Source organism: Atractosteus spatula, chromosome 18 (genome assembly GCF_055471065.1).
Source record: "Atractosteus spatula isolate fAtrSpa1 chromosome 18, fAtrSpa1.hap1, whole genome shotgun sequence".
Classification (NCBI taxonomy): domain Eukaryota; kingdom Metazoa; phylum Chordata; class Actinopteri; order Semionotiformes; family Lepisosteidae; genus Atractosteus; species Atractosteus spatula.
This window is the reverse complement of record NC_142723.1, coordinates 12,948,427-12,967,875: the sequence shown is the minus strand read 5'-3', so window position 1 is coordinate 12,967,875 and position 19,449 is coordinate 12,948,427. Positions and strand designations below refer to the sequence as shown.

Below are 19,449 nucleotides of genomic sequence, written 5' to 3'. Positions count from 1 at the left end.
AAAGCAATTTGAAGAGCAAGTGAGCTATTTAAAAGGGCGATTCATTTTATCTTGGAGTCACTAAGAGCAAGTCGAGCAAAAAAGCCGAGTCCTAGCTGTGTCCAACGAAGTAAATACTGCCAAGAAATGTTCATTGCAAAACCTTCAAATCCAGGTTAAAATCCTTTGTTTCTAACCTTCCTCTGAGGCATCTCCAGGTACTGTAAATGGGGAACGATTGAGTTTGTACCTCAGATCCTTTACCCACCTAACCATAGAATGTTAGGGTCAGCTTGAAGTTATAAAAAGTAAAAAATAATGGGTGTCTTGGTGTTATGAAGGCTGTGGACATGGTTAGTTTTCTGTAGTTTGTGTTTTGCTGTAGCCCATTTATTGTGGCCTTTGACATTAATAGGCTGGACATTGACCTGCGATCTTCCTTACCACCTGCAAAGTATTTCAGAATGAGAAAAGGCTGATTTTAAAACTGAAGCTGGTCTCTGTTTTAAAAGGTTGCCTGTTGAAAAACAGCTGCACATCGCTCAAATGTTTGCTGTTGTCGGAGCTTTGGGTAGGTCACAAGGGGAGATCATTTCTTCGGAAAAGGGAGGAGTTAGGAATCTCACTTAAATAGACAAACAAAAACAGAAAGGTAAAACAAAGCTCTCATTCTACCCTGCAGAAGCAAAGGGACACAAACAAGGAGACACTACCAGCAGCAAAGATGGGTGTAGATTTCAAGTCGCCTAAGACCCAGCTGAATATCGTCCATTTCTGCGAGATCGCCCTTGCTGGCATTGCAGTGGTCTTGTCCCAGCTCATGAAAATTGAAATCACTAGGACCATTGACAGTGTGTCGCCTATTGGGGACCCCCTGACCGCGCTTCAAAACATCATCCCCTTTGGCAATGCCATTGGGGACACCATTGCTAACGGAGACCCGTCCAGAAACACCCCAGCCAAAGTATGGTGCATTATCGTCTGGTGCTTCTGCTTCTCCATGATCGGGCTGACGGTTCTCCTGGAGTTCATGGGCCACTCCAAGAAGATGTCCAACCGCTGGAAGAAGTTCATCAAGGCTGTCCCCTGGTTGGCGATGGTCATCGTCCTCTCCGCCTGCGTCGTCTTCCCTGCTTGCCACCTCTGCATGCTGAACGGTTTAATCAAGACGACGTTCGAGACGATGTGCCACAGGGAAATGATTAGCTGCACCGTGGTGTCCTGCCTCCTCTTCATCGCCTATGGCGTGGAGGTCAAGCTGACCTGGTCTTAGTCTGGTCAAAGTGGCCTGCTTTATGGATCATCCCGCAGTCCTTGTTTGCTAATGTAGATGTTCGCTTTCAGGCTCCTTCCACCCCAGTCTCCTCCTGGTCATCAGCATGCAGGCGTTCAGCTGTCACCCGGAAGAGTGGATCACAAACTGGGACAAGGGACATACTGTCTTTTTTCTAGCCACCCTCACTGGTGCAACAGTGATGATTCTCAGTCTCTGTTTTCAGGGGTCTCAAGTGTAAATGGGGGTCAGCTGTGAGGGACTGGACCTAGCTGTTACTGTATTTTTCAGGTGGTAGGTTTGCTGATTGTTCTCTAAAGACCTGTCTCTAAGGTTCATTTTTTTTATCAGTAATTATTGTCTAAAGATTATAATTAACTGTGATCCTGCTTAGAACAGTGTGACTCTGTGTATATTCTAGGTGTCGGGGTAATTTTAAATAAATCTAGTGGTGTGTTTTTAACTCAGTTTGTTCTGTAACTGCAGTACAGTATATCGCCATGGCTGCGTTACTTGTTGTTTTATGTTGTAAAACGTAAAAAATTGAATTTACTTTAATTTTTTTGCACCATAATATTAGTAGAAAGATGGTGATACCATATATTTCCTGCTATCTGCTTCTTGTCTTCTTGTGCCAGTAGCAAAGAGTCATGGGTAAAATGGTTCACTGCTATCAATAGCTTTATCCAGGTGAAAGGGAGTTTTTTTAAATTCCTTTATTTAACCTATTACCTGAGAACAAATCCTCATTTACAAAATTTACCAAAAGAAATGACTGGATTCATCTGAATGAAGTGCTTTTTCGAAGGTTTGGCAGTAGTACTCCTCCCAGAATTGGAACCCGCAACCTCCCGGTCATGGATCAAAAGCCAGCTCCCCACTTCTGCTGACTCGAGAATGGGCTTTCTGGAACTTTCTGGAACCAAGTTGTTTCAGCAATTCTCAGAAGAGAAGAAGAAAATTCTTCAGAATGCCCCAGGCATTTTCATATGTAAACTGAGGAGCGCCATACCCCCAGTGCCCGAATTTAATTTTATTTTTATTTAAAATGGGTTTATGCCATATGAAAAAGAAACTTAAGCAAAATATGCTCTTTTTTTTGGGGGGGGGACAGAGCACTAAAGCTGTTTTCGGTTCAGCTGTTAAGTTTGTATCACACCAGCCACCACTCTGTCTTACTGCAATTCAACTTTGATATTTCTGTGGATAATAAGTTTTACCAGTGTAGTTTAATGGAAAACACATGCAAAGCCCTTTGTAAACTGATGGTGATAGTTTGCTGTATGCATTCAACTTCAATAAACCTGAATGTGTTTATTTTTGCTGGTCTGTGTTTGTTGCTTTTGTTCCATACCTTAGTGACCGAATGTGGAAAAACTCCCCATCAACTGGTGTTGCAGCTTTTACAATCCACTTTTAAGAGCACATAAATAATAGTAATTATTCAAAAACAATTTCACTCCTTCGTATTCATAATGTAGCAACTTGAGCAATAAATCAATGTTCAACATTTCGCAAGGTGAAGTAATATCATGCAGTTTATACATGGAATTTGAGATTTTAACTTAAATGCATTTTGTTTTCTTCAGTCCGTTCACGCTTATTATGAAAAAGGAAGCTCATCACTTCAGACCGAGCGCAGCGTGACAGTGACATGATCTGCTGAATACCACAAACTACACAAGAGACAGCACCACAGGGAGAAAGACACGTCAGTCCCTCGGAGATAAACAATGCAAGGTCATTGGGATACAGAACACTGCATGAAAGGCATGTGGATGTGTATTGAAGTAGGACAAGACTGCCCCCTGGAGCACAGTCTGAGTGCTGGAATATTACAGAACACAACTGAAGCCTGGCACCCTAGCTAGCATTTGCTCATATTTAACAAGCAAATAGGTTAATTTGAAGATTCATGTTGCCTATTGCTATTTCTGTCTTGGATTCAATCACATACTAAACTTCTGTACACATTGATACCTGTAAAATAAAAGTCTGAATCTGATTTATATACAGGGTATCATAATTTTGTCATCACCTTGTTCCCAGAAAATGCACGTGTGTGAGTGAATGTGCAAAGACTAGCAGTTTCAGCTTACTGTAGTTTCCAAGTCAATGGGTCTCCTGAAGCCTAACAATTATGTTGATATTGGACAGGACTGAACTTTCTTCCTTAGGGATAGTATTTGATCAGTATTTGCTTGATGTTAATAATAATAATAATAATAATAATTGCTTACACTTTCTGGACACTCCACTCGAAGCGCTTTACAGGTAATGGGGACTCCCCTCCACCACCACCAGTGTGCAGCCCCACCTGGATGATGCAACAGCAGCCATAGTGCACCAGTACACTCCCCCCACACCAGCTCTCAGTGGGGAGGAGAGCAGAGTAATGAAGCCAATTCATAGATGGGGATTATTAGGAGGCTATGATTGGTAGGCCAATGGGACATTTGGTCAGGATGCCAGGGTTACACCCCTACTCTTTTCAGGAAACGCCCTTGGATTTTTAATGACCACAGAGAGTCAGGACCTCAGTTTTACGTCTCATCCGAAGGACAGCACCTGTTTACAGTATAGTGTCCCCGTCATTATACTGGGGCATTAGGACCCACATGGACCACAGGGTGAGTGCCCCCTGCTGGCCCCACTAACACCTCTTCCAGCAGCAACCTTAGTTTTTCCCAGGAGGTCTCTTATCCAGGTACTGACCAGGCTCACACCTGCTTAGCTTCAGTGGGTTGCCAGTTGTGAGTTGCAGGGTGATATGGCTGCTGGCTAAATGTTATTTACTTGCTCAGAGCTTTGTTCAAGGTTTGAGCTTTTCGGTTCTAAAATAATGCTGGATGTAATAGTGTTATTGGGTGGCACAAGCAGCCACTTAGAAGTTAGAGAATTAACTAAATCTTTAGAATATAAATCAAGGGATGTTATATTAAAAGATAACGTTGTTAAGAATACTGTACATGCAGTTTTGATCATCAAGTTACAAAATGTTTTGCAGGCTTAAGAGAAATGTCTCTTCAGAATAGACAGTAAAAACTTACAACAGGAGGCATTTTACATAAAGATTTGTGGGGGAAATGGAATAAGCTGTGTTATCCATGTTGATACCCTGGTTGCCAGGAAACAGCTGGATAAGATCCTCACATCAATTAGTTACTAAGTGATAACTAATTGACTACTAGCTACAGTAGCAACTGAGTTGGTTACAAACCAGATGAGTCTTTCTTATGTTGTTATGTTTTCAATAAGCCCCGTTCCATTACAAACCGTTAATTGTAACAAACTCTGACTGGTCTATAGTCTTAAGTTACTATGCTGCTATAATTATAATAAATCATGACGCTATTGAGTATATCTTTAAAGTCAACAGGTCCACCATAAGCACAGCACATCTGTTGCTTGTGTTGACCGTCCACACTTCCAAAATGTCTAGAATTACTGTCAGCTTTTTTTATTATTATTGAATTGAAGGGGAACACATATTTGAATTGTCAGCCTAGACATAAATTATAATTACAAATTAAGAAATGGCTGGATGACATCCTCGGGTCAATTGACTAGTGACTGCCAAACTGGCTATAGATTTATCCCTTCTTCCTCGGTTTGTAAACGTTCTCCCGGTCTATGTTTTTGTATTTTAAATCAACCTAGAGCGGTGATTTACGTTTGAAATCCGCTCGTTAAGACTAACGAATGCAATCAGCCGGCAAAGCACACCCGCTATGCTCTATTTCATCCATTTTCTCGCAAAAATAAAGGGTTAAACGACAGCGGTGAATCGCTTTGCACTCTATGGTCGTCTTCCGTTGTTTTACTTCCGAGTTTGACCCGAACTCTCTTCGGGCAGGAACTTCCGACAGCGGCTCAGCCATCAAAACAAGAGACGGATGAGACTCGTAGTCCGGGAGTGGGGTGAAAACCCCAAATGCCGTTATTTTCTGAGAAACGCAATGCGAGTATAGCACCCCTGACCCATGATCGCCCATTTCTTCTCCACAGTGTGAGTCTACATATTTCTCTGGGAAGAAAAACCCCCCGCAAAACGTGAGGTGAAGCGGACGTCAAGGCCAACTGGCTGCGCGGAACCCCGACCTTGCCTGTTGACAGCAGCCGAGGGACACCTCTGCGGCAGCGGGGAAGGCTGCGCTTCACCTATCCGGTAGGTTCAGGAAGGCGGGGGAGGGAGGGATGGGGTGCCGGTCTTTCCCTTTGGGATAGCGATTCATCAGCTTTAGAGGAGAAGCAAAAGATCAAACCAAGCGACGAAATATACGTATTAGTGGCCAACAGTGGGCGAAAGCACGCTTGCAGACATATGGTAGCTACCTGTTGTAATCAGCAATTTGGTACCGAAAATGTCATGGTGTTGATACCGACGGACCCGTTGCACAGTCCCGGTGCCATCTCTTTTCCATCTTTATAGAAGGAAAAACCTCTGTTGGGGATATTGCCGTTAATTTTCGTCTACGTGTACTGATGATAAGTAACGAAACCTTACACCTTATTTCAGACACCCCCCAGAGTGAATTATTATTTTTAACTCCCTGAAATACATGTTGCAGATCCTTATTCTAGAAATCTTGGGGTTAGTTGATGAGGCACTTCACGTATAAGCATGGCCGAGATGGTCAGCAGACGTGACGTGTTTTGCAGCCCAGTTAATAAGTGTTCCTGCTTAAAATGAATATCGCCCCGGACCCGTCGGTGACTGATTAGTCAGCAGACCACAGCGAGTGTGTGAAATTTAGCGTTTTTTCTCTCGGTTCACGCGTTTTTATGGGAATGCAGGGCAGATCTCATTGATAACTGGTCTCCTGAGGCTGATTACATGAAGCCTACAACTCCCCAAAGAACCCATGATCCTAAATTCTCAGCCGCATCGATTGTCATAGTCGGGATGATCGTAGTAATTAATGTAGAGTCCTGTTTAGTTCCAGATGTATATTTTAGTCGACCCCACGTAGAAAAAACGTTTGTTTTAGTCATGATAACCACCCATGTGGTTATCTGTCAGTCCTGGGATCTTCTCTGGAAGCCCAGTGATGGTAACTAATATAACACGATTGTTTTAGTGACTTCCCTCTATAGATGTATGGCTCTTTTATGCCATTAAATTAGGAGGCAAAACAACTAGAAGTGTTCTTAAATTTCTACTTTCCTCATGGTGAAGTGGTGCCTTCTGTGTGGAGTCTGCGTGTCCCCCGTAAGTATCATGCTTGCTGGTTTAACTGGCATCTCGTTGGGCTTGTGTGTGGATGTGCTTCCCAATGGACTGTGACAATAGTATGGAGGTTCTAAAAATAGGCTTATTCTTGTCATAATTTTTGTTCGCCAGTGATCTATTAACCAGACCAGGCCAAGATTATAGACTAGGGCCTTCTGCTTTTCATTACATTTTATAACCGAAAATTCCAGTTCTGTTTTTAAATTGATTGTTCATTTAATTGGGCGGCGGCAGTGCTGGGGCCCCGGGTTCAATTCCTTGGGTGCCCTCTGCATGCGAGTCTGCGCCTTCGCCCTGCGATCATGTGGGTTTCCTCCGGGCGCTCCAATTTCTTCTCGCAGTCGTCATGGCCATGCTGGTAGGTTGATTGGCTTCGGGGCGGAAAAAACTTGCTCTAGTGTGAGTGTCTGTGTTTGTCTGTCCATGCATGCCCTGCAGTGGGCTGGCGTATCCCAGTTGCTTGCTGGGATAGGCTCTGACTGCCCTGTGACCCTGAATGGGAGAGAGCGGTTGGGAAGTGGCTGGCTAGATGTTCACTTAATTGATTTATCTTACTGCTGTTTTTACCCACTGAGGATTGTAAGTTCTGTAAAGCTTGGGTGGCTTGGAGAGGGGCTTATTACCACAGTGTAAGACTGGTTTCTCAGTAGATATTCACTTAGCTTTGATAAAGTTTTGATATTTGAAGGAGCTGCTGACATGTACTGTGTATATGAGATCAAATACTTAAAAGCTTCTGCTCTTATTCCTGGTTTCCTTCTTGAAGACAGAAACGTTGTTAATACATCCTATAGCTACAGCTATAGCCTTGTAAGTATGTCGAAACGTTTCATATAGACGAGAGTAAAAAGTACAGGTCCCTGAGATGCAGTGTAAAAGCCATGCAGGGAAAGGTTTCATATATTTTAATTAAACCCACATGTAGGTAAGAGTATCTGGCTGCAGGTTTGGACATAATTAAATTGTAACCTCCTTATATTGCATTACCAAGATTGAGCAAACATCATTATCGCTGGTATCCAAGAGAGACCCAAGAGTTTGGTGTTCCTCTCATTGGCTGTGCAGCTCAATAAAAGAATTTCCATGATTTGAAATGCTGACCCATCTTAGGTTATATCTCATGTGGCTTTCCTGATTGAAATGAACTAATACTGTATTAAGGATTACAATTCAATGTGTGCTTTTATCTTCAGTTGCATTGCTTTAGTACGTCCTGAACTGTTGTACGTTTTTTTTTAACATGACAGAAGTGCATTGTGCTGTTTTTAATCATGTCGATGGTCGATATATAGTTAATTCCTCTTCTAGAGTCGTCATTGAATCTGCCGTAGCAGAGCTGAGCAATACAGGTGAAGGATAAACAGTTCTATCCTGGCAAATTAGCAATTAAAGCAGCTGATCTCTAGAGATGTGCAATTTAAGCAAACTTTTGAAAAGTTAAAAGCTTTGCAAAATGTTATTTATTTTCAGTCAATAAAGTAGGAGCAAAACAACTACATTTCATGTATATCAGATTAACATAAATTCATTTTAGAAATACCATTTCCTCTAGCAGGACTGCAGAACCTTTAAGTGCCACAATTGAAGCATCCTTCACAGGTTTACTGGCTGTAATTAATCTACTGACAGGTGTGCAGCTTAAAACTTTTTTTTTTCATTTTGCAGACCCTAATTAGTGATATTCTAAGAATTTGCAAAAGGTAGCTCAAAATTGGTGATAATTGGCGTCAATGCAACCATTGTCTTAAGTAATGACTTCCCCAAGCATTGACAATGGTGTCCTTATTTCTTTATCTTCATCTCTTTAAGTGCTCTTGAGGAGCACTGAAGGAGAAAGCTAGGGATTGCACTACCGTTGATGAAGCACATATCTTTGGGTTTTTCGTTTTGATGCAGAAGGAGAATATTTTACTTTGCAGTGTGTTCGCAGTTACATTACCTGGACTTGTATTTGCTTTGCTTTTGCTGATATTTTGCGAAGCACCCTGGGGTGCTCAGGCAGGAATGGCACCACGTAGAAAAGTTTTGTTGCGTTTGCTAGAAAAGCTTTTTGGGCATAGGTGATGCCACGCTTTTTGTGTTTTTAACAGGATATTTATTGGGGAACTGCAACACTATCTTTATATTTCGGGGTTAGAATAACCATTGATGGGTGCATTTGAAACATCAATAAAAAAGTAAAAATCTACACAGTAACTTGTAAAACCTCCAATTTACATCACACAAAATAGAGGACATTTGCAGGTATGTGCTATATTGTGCGTTTCGGAACAAGGCAACAAAACTTCAGTGACGTGTTGCGGCCCTCTTATATTGTAAAGAAGCAGGCTTGTGAATACATCTCCTTCTAGTCCAATAAAAATATTTCTCTGTTGTTTTTTCCAACAAATACTACTCGCTTGTTAATCTGCATGCACGTTGGAACATTCCTGCGATGAAATTTCTGCTGCACAACCTGCATTCAATTGCTCATGCATCCCATTACATTAGTCATTATAGTGACTAGTGAGCAGGAAGGGCCACTTCACGTCACAATCCGTGGAAACTCGGATGCGAGTTTGTGACAACATGGCGATTTACGGTGCTTTCACAAAGGGCATGTTTTTGTGCTTAATTTGAAATCCGTAAAATTTCAGGTCTGAGAAATTGGGACTGCAGTTCCCCCTTTCAGGAAGTGTCTTCGCTGCGTCTTGTCGGGGAAACGGAGATGTGTGACGGACGTGTTGTTTCCCGCGCAATCCCAGGATGCTCTGCTCTGTTCTGCCTTGCAGGGACCGGGCGGGGGGGGGGGGGGGGGGGTGTCCAGCCTGACGCAGCCCGCGGGGGGGTGCCCAGCCGGAGACACGGGGAGCAGGATTGGGAAGCAGAGTGGAGCGGGCGCGGCGGGGTGCGCGGAGAAGATGGCGGGCAGCCCCGAGAAAAGTGCCTCCGCGCAGGAGCTGAAGGAGCAGGGCAACCGGCTCTTCCTCAGCCGCAAGTACCAGGAAGCTGCCGCCTGCTACAGCAAAGCCATCGTGAGTAGCCGTGGCCCTGTGATGGGCATCGGGATCGCCTGAGTGAACCCATAGCTTCCCGCCAATCAGAGTTCTTTATCCCTTGTGAGCAGATTCCATTGAGACAGAAAGGGAATGTTTATATGCCAGTTCCTGTGGGCGGAGCTGTGGCACTGTGGCAACGGATTTGTGCCTGTGGCTGGAAGGTTGCCGGTTCAAATCCCGCGGCTGGCAGAGGAATCCTACTCCGTTGGGCCCCTGAGCAAGGCCCTTAACCCCAGCTGCTCCAGGGGTGCCATATAAATGGCCGACCCTGTGCTCTGACCCCAGGCTTCTCTCTCCCTGTCTGTGTGTCTCATGGAGAGCAAGCTGGGGTCTGTGAAAAGACAAATTCCTAATGCAAGAAATTGTATATGGCCAATAAAGTGATCTTATCTTATTATTAAGGCTTATTTGGATATGAATTTAAATGCGTTGCCTTATGAGACTAGGTACCCAGGGAGCCTTTGCATGGTGAAAGGGCCCTTTGGTAATGCTGTACTCTTTGTTTCGTTTTTCCTCATGTCTTTGCCAGCTTAAGTTGGAAAGGTGCTGCCTCACACTTTTAACCTCGAGTTTCTCATTTCCGCTCCCAGAACCGCAACCCCTCGGTGGCTGTGTACTACACCAACCGGGCCCTTTGCTATGTGAAACTCCAGCAGCACGACAAGGCCCTGGCGGACTGCAAGCACGCCCTGGAGCTGGACAGCCAGTCTGTGAAGGCCCACTTCTTCCTGGGCCAGTGCCACCTGGAGATGGAGAACTACGACGAAGCCATTGGCAACCTGCAGAGAGGTCAGACCCTCCCCCCCCGGCTCCATTCACTTGGAGTGCCCATTTAAAAATGGAATTAGAAGTGCTGGCTGCTAATGAAGGTGTTGTCCGACTGCGTTCTAGGAAGAGTTCAGCTCTTATGAAAGCCTCCCTTCTTTTTTCACGTTTTGTAAGATACCAAAGTAAACCCTATTGCTACACAGAGGCAGACTTGTGTTTTGTGAGCCCGTTCCTTGCACTTTGTCGCCCTAAATAAAAGCTGATCTTCGGGGGGGGAAAAAACGCAGTAAAAGCTAAGCTTCTGTGTTGCAGCCTACAACCTGGCGAAGGAACAGCGGCTGAACTTTGGGGACGACATCCCCAGCGCTCTCAGGATAGCCAAGAAGAAGCGCTGGAACAGCATCGAGGAAAAACGCATCAACCAGGAGAACGAGCTCCACGCCTATCTCACCAAGCTCATCCTCGCCGAGAAAGAGAGGTACAGGGGCGCAGTTTGCAGTTCACAACCATGAAAGCTGCTGCAGCTTCTTAATTCTCTCCCGATTGCCGATTCCTAGTTCAGACAGTTCCTGGTGTTTCTATATACAGCTTTCATCCCCAAAGAACTGTATGCAAGGGCGTAACCTAACTCCATCCACGACTGAAGTGCAGCTCCACCCCAGGTGATATGCTGGTAGCCGTTCTGTACCAGCAGCCCCACTGCGCAGTAGATCAGGTGGAGGAGTGAGAAACTGTGTCACAAACTGAATTCAGGGGGAGCTCTAAGGCAAGCAGATTATAGAGGCTCTCAGTGGGATTTAGCCAGCATGCTTCAAAAGGAGCCACTGGATCCTTAATGACTAAGATGCTTTGTCCTTAAACCTTAAATCCTTAAACAGGCCTTTGGTTTAATGTTGCAAATGAAAGACTGCCTACAGCGCAGTTTTTGGGTGTTGCTTTGCAAATGCTGGTCCAGAGAGAAGCAGTTATCCTTGGAAGATTTCCCACCCAGTATTAACCAGGCCCAATCTAGCTTATGCTATATGATGACATGGTTAAAACTGTCCTTTTTTATCAATTCAAGTGCTTTTATCATCTACATGTACTGTGATTATTAAATTAAGAGGTGGCTGAAAAAGCAGACTCAATTTTGAATGTAACTGGTGGTCACTATGGTATTATACGAGTCTGATTCTGCATATTAGAATGGTTTCGTGCGTCTGGGCAAGATCGAAGGTAGAAAAGACGGCTGCGCCAGTTCTAAAGTCGTGAATCGATGTCCACAGGGAGCTGCAAGAGTACAGGGAGAAGCAGGAGGAGAACTCGGAGGATAACAGAAGCCGGAATGAATTAGCAAAGATCCAGGCGAAGCATGTGAGTAGGGCTATACCCTGCAGCACAGGGCTGGTCTCTTTCTCTGGACACAGTGCCTGCAGTAGAGACGTTCATTTCTGAGTCTGGACCCTCGGGTTTTGACAAGGATCAGTCAAACATGGTCAAAATAAAACAAGTGCCCAGTCTTTTTGAAAATTTTGAAAACATAAAAACCTCTCAGGAGCATCAGCTGTTTCACATGTGAATGATGAAGGGATTGTGCCGTTTTGTTATTTCACTTGGTAAATTAGGTATTAGGTAATAATAAACCTAATATTTCATCAGTAAAGATGACATATCTTTAAATTTAAAAAAAAAACACCTTTGGTAAAACAATTTTGTTTAAGCATGTTTTGCACTTGTTTTAGAAATTAAGAAAAAAAAACGGTTTTGAAATCCATGAACCTTCTCTCATTGTTTTCTTTTTAAATAAACAATTCCCAGAAAGCTGGCCATAAGGGTAATTTTTCTGTAGAATTCAGAAGGCAGTGGTTAAGTATATAAAAGTGATGGGTATTTTGGTAAATTATCTTCTACATATTTTTAACACTCGTTTGTTCTAGCCAGTGGTAGCAGGATGTTCTGGCTGAGCTAATTTTAGAGCGTTAAAGACTGCGAGTATGTGATGTATGGGAGACCGCATGAGTCTTGTCATCATTGTTGGATGTCGGAGGAAAAAAAATTACAAACGTTTGTGATGTTGGCACTGTAGGAATTGATGGTATGTTTTTGATGGCACTGCTGAGGTTTGGCTGTCTCGGGCGGGCCATTTCTCCTGATGTGCTGATGTCTTTTACTGTGCTTCTAGTCCCTTGACAGTAGTTCTCTGTCTGTCTTCAATAGGATAAATACTTGTCCGACATGGATGAGCTGTTTTCTCAGGTTGATGAAAAAAGAAAGGTGAGTTTTGACATCACAGTACCCAATTGTAATACAGCCTCTGTTTCCAGTAATGGTGCAATACAGATATTTAAGCTTCCCCGCATGGAATCATTGTCAGTTGTACTAAATTTTCCCACGTTTCAGGCTAAGTAGACAGTATAACTGATCGATTTCATTTTTTTCTGGAATACGAAAAAAACACAAGTCAATAAGTTCCAAAAACTGAACCTATGTAAAACTGGCTGACCTGTATTTGTATAAAACCTTTCCAACTCTTCTCGAGAGCTGCTGCTGCACCTATTGACTGGCAGAGTTCATCAGCCACCCCTGCTTCAGATGTGTACCTAATAAGTTGCTGCAGTAGTTCTTACATCAACCCTGGGTCATCAGGTGCTTGTTAACATGCAGCTGTGCTGCGTACTTCTCCTGTTGGGGAAAAAGTATTTGGTCAAATCACTCCAAACCTGCTCTGTATTGTTCTAAACATGATCGAATACGGGGAAATGGAGTTCATGCATGAACCTAGATGGCCGCTTACCACGTTACTGCCTTCATTCAGAAAGGGTTTAAGTCTTGAACTCCAGATTTGACAGGCTTTATCCCTTGCACAAACAGTGTTTCGAAACTGTTGGTTCTTGGTAAAGAAATGGTGGTTTTCAAACGTCTATCTGCTACAGTTCATAAACTGTTTAGCCAGGTAAATCCTTCTGTCTGGTTTGGGCATGATTCTGAATTATTGTTTTGGCCAAATAATGTCCAAACAGAATAATGTATGCATTTGCAGAGTTATATAGAAGTGCATCTATGTAACACATATGGATGCCAGACTGTCACTGGTCATCTGTGGCATTGTAGTTTGAACAGACAAATTGCTTGTCATTTCCTGGCTTCTTGTGGTTACTGAAAACCCTTTATTCTAAAACATGCATCTAACATATATTCTCTGAAACTGTTTTGTTGTATTAGTACACCATGTTATAATGGCAGTGTTTGTTGATGCATTGTGGCTTAGTGAAAGCACACAATTCTTATGATGTCTTAACCTCCATTTTGTACTGCTTTAGTATGGTACCTCATATGCGACCGTGTGGCCCTTTTTTGTGAAGTTCTCACCTTATTTCACCGTGAGCTTTTAGAACCGGTTGCATTGAGCCCGTGTAATCTGTGTCTCGCTTCATGCAGAAACGTGAAATTCCGGACTACCTATGTGGAAAGATCAGCTTTGAGCTGATGAGGGAGCCCTGTATCACCCCCAGTGGGATCACTTACGACCGCAAAGACATAGAGGAGCATCTACAGGTAAAGATGACACTTTCTGTGCCCTATATGTAATAAAACGCAGGTTTTAATTATTTCTTCTTCTCTGGAATTTCCGTGTTGTTCAAAGTATGAGGTTCCTCTCACATAGTAGATTCGGTCTGTTCTAGATCACAGCTTGTGGTATGTTGACTGGGACTTGTTTTTTGACTTTGAATAATTAAATTGGGCTGTAACACAATTGCCTGGTTCATGTTTACCCATTTGGTCCCGCTGGTTAGTTTTATGGTTACTTAGACTCTTAGTGTTGCATGAAACCTTGCTGAGAGGAATCGTAGGGGGTTTGGTTTTTTTTAAAGCCGACTATTCACTGGGTTGTGCTAAATAACCAATCCGGATGTGATTCTGATGGGGCCAGGACAAGGGGAGTCACTTCAGCGCTTCGTCATAGACTGAGATTACAGCTGAAAAGCAGGGCCCCGCCAGTGTTTAACCTGTGCAGCGCTGGGTGTCTTTGGTGTTGCAGAGAGTCGGACACTTTGACCCCGTGACCCGAAGCCCTCTGACCCAAGATCAGCTCATCCCCAACCTGGCCATGAAGGAGGTCATCGACGCCTTTATCGCGGAGAACGGTTGGGTGGAGGATTACTGAAGCTGGCGCGGCAGGGAGGAGAAACAAAGAAAGAGAAACAAAACAAACCAATATGCCCTCCTGGATTTGCACTTTATCACAGCCGGCCACGCAAGAGACTGCCTTAACAGAGCGCGGGCCGGCTGTATACTTCATGTAACTCTGCCATTCTTCTGTATGCCTGCCAGGGCAACAAGATCCCCTTGCAAAGCAAAATGCAATGAAAACCAAGTCACTAGTTCTAAACTCTTCAGTCCTAGGTCTCCCTAGTACTCGCCTGTATATGCACACTAACCGTTTCACCATCTGTGTCCTCGGGACCTGTTTGTTTTTAAGTTTGTTTTTTTTTTATTTAGAAGATTGTGGAATTCTGTCTTTTCCTTGCCACCTGAGTACAAGCATATATACCCCTCTTTTAAAAGTCCAGGAATGGGAAGATGAACCTAGAAACATATAAGTCTATAAAATATGAATAAAGTATATAAATATAAATATATATTGTGGAGTAGAGTTTCAAATGCTGGATTTCGCAGCCCAGGGAGCTGGTAGGTCTGTTGTTGGCGGAAATGAATGACTGGAATCCCATTACAAGCGAAGTTGAACACTCCTGTAGTTTTCTGGTTGGAAATTTAGGGGCATGTTAACAGGTTTTTACTGCGAGTTGATTTTCACTGGCCTGTCGGCAGAGCACCACACAAACAAGGCTGAGGAATTCAAGTCGTATATTCCTTTACGAGCAGGCTCTCTAAGTGCAAGTCTAGCGCTATAGAGTCTCGTTTTCCCTCTGCAGTGCACAGGCATCATTTCTCTTTTTGGGGGGGGGGGTTGGACTGTTCCCTTGATTACCAGATGGGTATGTGTGAGACTCTTGTTTAACAAATGCACAGTGACTGAAATTAAAAGAGGAACCCAGACCACTAGTAGGAGATGTCCATTCACCCATTGAATTCTACATACTTGAGTTATGTATGTTCGAGCAGAGGAGCAGGAATGAAAAGGTTTGTAGAGCTGCCTGGCTCCATGGAAATGTGCTTCTAAAACAAATATTTTGCTTGTACGCTGTTTGGCATGTGGGAGAACGGATAAGATTTGGTGCATTGAGATGCATGCCGGCGGTTCCGACTCGCTCTTCCTGCGGAGAGCAGAGTACCGATTTGGAATCGCTGTCTTTGGCTCTTTTCTTGACCCTGTTTGTGTGCTCCCAGATTCTGCACCACAGGTTTGGAAAGCGTTCTCGGCTCAATTCTAGACGACTTTGTGAGACCCGTGTGACGACGTTTTTGTATTTTACAGGAAGCTTAATCTTCAGATACACACCTGCAGGATTTTGGAAGGAAACGTGTCTATTGAAGGAAATACTTTGATGCTGGTATCACTGTTGAACGCAGTCTTAATATCTCCTTCAGAAAATATCCACAGGATTCTGGCCTACATTGTGCTTTATGTGGACACCTGTAGTTCGTTTAGTGTATTTTCACTGCCAGGAGACCCAGAACTACCCTGTTTCAGAGAACAAAGGAAGGTGTTTGCTTCTAAAAGGATGTTATTTATTGAAATGCCAGCATTTTCAGTGCTGAATTGGAATTAAGCTATAAGCATGTTTAGTAGATCTATTAAATATTTCAAATGGATTAATAGTAAATGTTGGAGTATATCTTTAATTATATCCTGTTATATTGTTTAATAAACTTCTGAGGCCTAATTAATTTCTCCAGTTTCTATCACAGTTTGGAGAGCACGACTCGAGTCACTTTGGGGGGGACAGTGTTTGACCTTCTGGGATCCTCCCTGTTGGAGGTAACACTCCTTTTCCAAGCAAATGTCAGCAAATGTAGTTTTTTCATGGAAGTAAGGGACGTGATAGTGGTGAGAGCCCCTTTCTCATTCTGTCTGTAAAAGCGTGATAAAGCGCTAAGATTTATAGTGTTTAAAAGCTGTTGCATTATGCAAGGGAAAGTGTGGAGGCAGTGTTTCGACAGATGACAAACGGCTCCCTAGAAGGCAGTCTTTTTCTTACAAAAAAAGCTTCTTTACCTCCGGTGTCATTGTCAATGTATGAAATATACTGTATGCACTGCCTAAATGAGTCAGGCATAGGCATGCCTTGTTAACTGATCCGATCACAGGATAGGTAACAGCAAGTAGAAAACAGGACAATTTTCATTCCAGAAAAATGTATCTCATGATGATTTCATAATGGCAATGTTGTCACTTCATCACAAACTTGGTGTGTGGTGTGCCTTGTTCTGATGCCTAGTAAGCAGCTCACTGCAGTGATACTATAATATAAAAATCCACGGCACAGTCTCATTCAAGAAGACTGTTCCCTGTTCTGATGCCGATATTCTCCCAATGAATAATCTTTTTAACTCATCTGTTACTTTGGATAATGAATGGGAGCTGCCCAGAAAAAAAAGAAATGGGAATGTGGTGGGGTTTTTTTTTCTTGATGTCAAGAAGCTTGAAATGCAGGAAAGGTTGCTGTACCTGTGTCATTTCGAAGTCAACACTGAAGCGCCTGGATATCTGGTTCCCCTTGTCCTGTAGCATCTTGGCAGATTGTTTCGGCGTTCGTCAGGCTGTAATAGTGTCGTCCATTTTGTACTGCAGTGGCTTAATTTGTGCAGCTGCTCTCCCTGCGTGGCGTGACGTCGGTAAGGTTTCAAATACAGTTGCTGAAAATGCGAACTGAGCTCCGACACCCTAAACCTGAAACAAAACAAAGTCGTCCGCAATTATGTACCTCGTGCATGTGCTGACGTATACAGGTGGCAATATTTTAAGAGTGTTCTCCTCCGCAGGGACATTGGTGTACCTCAAAGGATGTCATTCCCTCCCTATAAAACTGGATCTCCAAGTCTCAGTCCTTGTTGGAAGTTTCCTCTCTTGCAGTGTTGGTTTGGGTTGGCCAGTTTTAAGAAGTTCTTCAATTTTGTATTTCCATCTCGTGACAGCAGCGGCCCAAGGTTTTGGCCACTGTCCTACCATGATTGGATGATTGCTTCATTCAGGCTGCCTTCCACTCGGTTGAAAATCCATTTCACGCAAGTGCATTGAGTAGTAACGCTAGTAGGGTACGGTTTTCAGTAAACGTGGTGGCTGTTTGTGTTGTGCTGAGAGCTATACTCGGCTCTGCTTAACCACAGTAATTGAATTCACACGAATGTATCCCCCGTGAAATCAGCAGTAGGTCTGAGATTGTAACTAGGATTCCCCTATACATCACAGCTGAAGCCAGTGACTCCAGGATTGATATGGAAACATTTTTTCCTAGACTTGCTTTTACACAATTGGAAATGCATAAGAGGAATAACTTAAGCAAGGTCTCGGCTTTGAAATTACATTGCTCTAAGGCTCTGATTAGTGCTGACATCTGGGAATCTTAAAATGAGCTGTGAAAGAAAAAGAGCCTGTTGCAACTAATTAAAAGATTCAGTTTCAGGGGATATAAAAAGCATAATGGAGAGAGGGGGTTTCAAGATAGGATAGATTTATTTTTCGCTTACAACCAAATAAAAAAACAGCCCATTTGTTATTTTTGGAAATTTCTGCTATACAGATTTGAATGCAATTCAATGCAGCTTTGTGAATCAGAAATGGCTATTTAACTGGTTTGTTTTTGTTGTTTTAGTTTTAACCGTTTGAATTCTCTTGCTTTGTAAATAAATTGCTTGAAAAGACGGCTTTATTTTCTCCTGCTTTGATTCACATGGGCTTTCTGATGATGCGTATTCATGGATACTACTACTACTACTACTACTACTACTACTACAAGGCAGTGAAGACTGCTTTTAAATAAGCTGCAGATTTCTGGCAATTATTGTAAATATTATGTAATTTTAATGTCTGAATAATATTTGAATTTGCCCAGTCTTTCTCCAATCAGCCGTTGGGACATTACAACCATTCATGTAAAAACAAAATATGTATTAATCATGCTGTAATCACGAAGATTATCATGTAATAATCATGAAGGATGTAAGAAGGTTAGGAATTAGGGGAGACCCACTTTGGTGCTTGCTTATTAGTAACTGTACCTCATCTTGATCTTGATGGATCCTAGGGATATAGTCTTTGCTTGATTAATACACCCACCATCTCATGTGTCAAGACCTTCAGGCAATGGTATTTAAGCGGTATGTACCACATGCATTGCTATAGCAGATTTAAATCTAACTAATTTTGAGTGCCATATCACAACATAACACAACAGGGTGGAGTGGTGGCTAAGGATCTGCGCCTGTGGCTGGAAGGTTGCCGGTTCAAATCCCGCAGCCGGCAGAGGAATCCTACTCCGTTGGGCCCCTGAGCAAGGCCCTTAACCCCAGCTGCTCCAGGGGCGCTGTACAATGGCTGACCCTGTGCTCTGACCCCAAGCTTCTCTCCCTGTCTGTGTCTCGTGGAGAGCAAGCTGGGGTATGCGAAAAGACGAATTCCTAATGTATAGGGCTAATAAAGCAACATTATCATTATCATTACAACACTCGTTTTTTTCCAGTCACAAATTCATAATCTGACTCCCAGATTTTCATCAAACCTTTCCTTCACTGAGTGTCATTTGTGTGTGAAATTGTCTTGATTATGGCAGTCTTTGAAGTGTGTATGTTATTGAGTCTCACCTGTGGCCTGTTCTGTGGTCACTCTTTGATCAATCTTTAGTTCTCATTTAGTGCTCAAAGAATTCATATAATCTGCGGAGTTGTTTTTAAATGCTCCCTTCTTAAACTGAAAAGGAGAAAACGGTATTATTCCTTACGTTTTGTTTTATCCTGTGTTGCTAATTTACAGTTCTCTTCTCAACAAACCCTGTAATTTCAAAGACTTTACAGTGGTTTGTGGCGGCCAGGGTAAACAGCGGTCTAGACATGTTTAGTGAATGCACCCTGAGACAGGGAAAGAAATTATCAGTGCTGCAAATCACAACTCAGACTTTGAGATTGACCGTTGTTACATACAGTATTTGTTTGGGGATGAAAGGATCACTCTGATTCAGAATTCTAGTTTAAATTAAGGTATTCAGGCTTTGAGGACTATG

At 43.0% G+C, this 19,449-nt stretch overlaps 2 protein-coding genes across 2 annotated transcripts; both read left to right on the top strand.

Moving 5' to 3' along the window:
• The first annotated feature begins 703 nt into the window (after nt 1-703).
• LOC148818614 (myeloid-associated differentiation marker homolog) lies at nt 704-1,252 on the top strand. Its single transcript, XM_088936887.1, has one exon. It carries the CDS (start codon nt 704-706, stop codon nt 1,250-1,252), a length of 549 nt encoding a protein of 182 aa, XP_088793013.1.
• Nucleotides 1,253-5,098: 3,846 nt separating this feature from the next.
• stub1 (STIP1 homology and U-Box containing protein 1) lies at nt 5,099-18,096 on the top strand. Its single transcript, XM_088936579.1, has 8 exons — nt 5,099-5,420; nt 9,257-9,499; nt 10,114-10,312; nt 10,604-10,769; nt 11,557-11,644; nt 12,488-12,544; nt 13,709-13,825; nt 14,310-18,096. Exons 2-8 carry the CDS (start codon nt 9,386-9,388, stop codon nt 14,433-14,435), a joined length of 867 nt encoding a protein of 288 aa, XP_088792705.1. The 5' UTR covers nt 5,099-5,420; nt 9,257-9,385; the 3' UTR covers nt 14,436-18,096.
• Nucleotides 18,097-19,449: the final 1,353 nt, after the last annotated feature.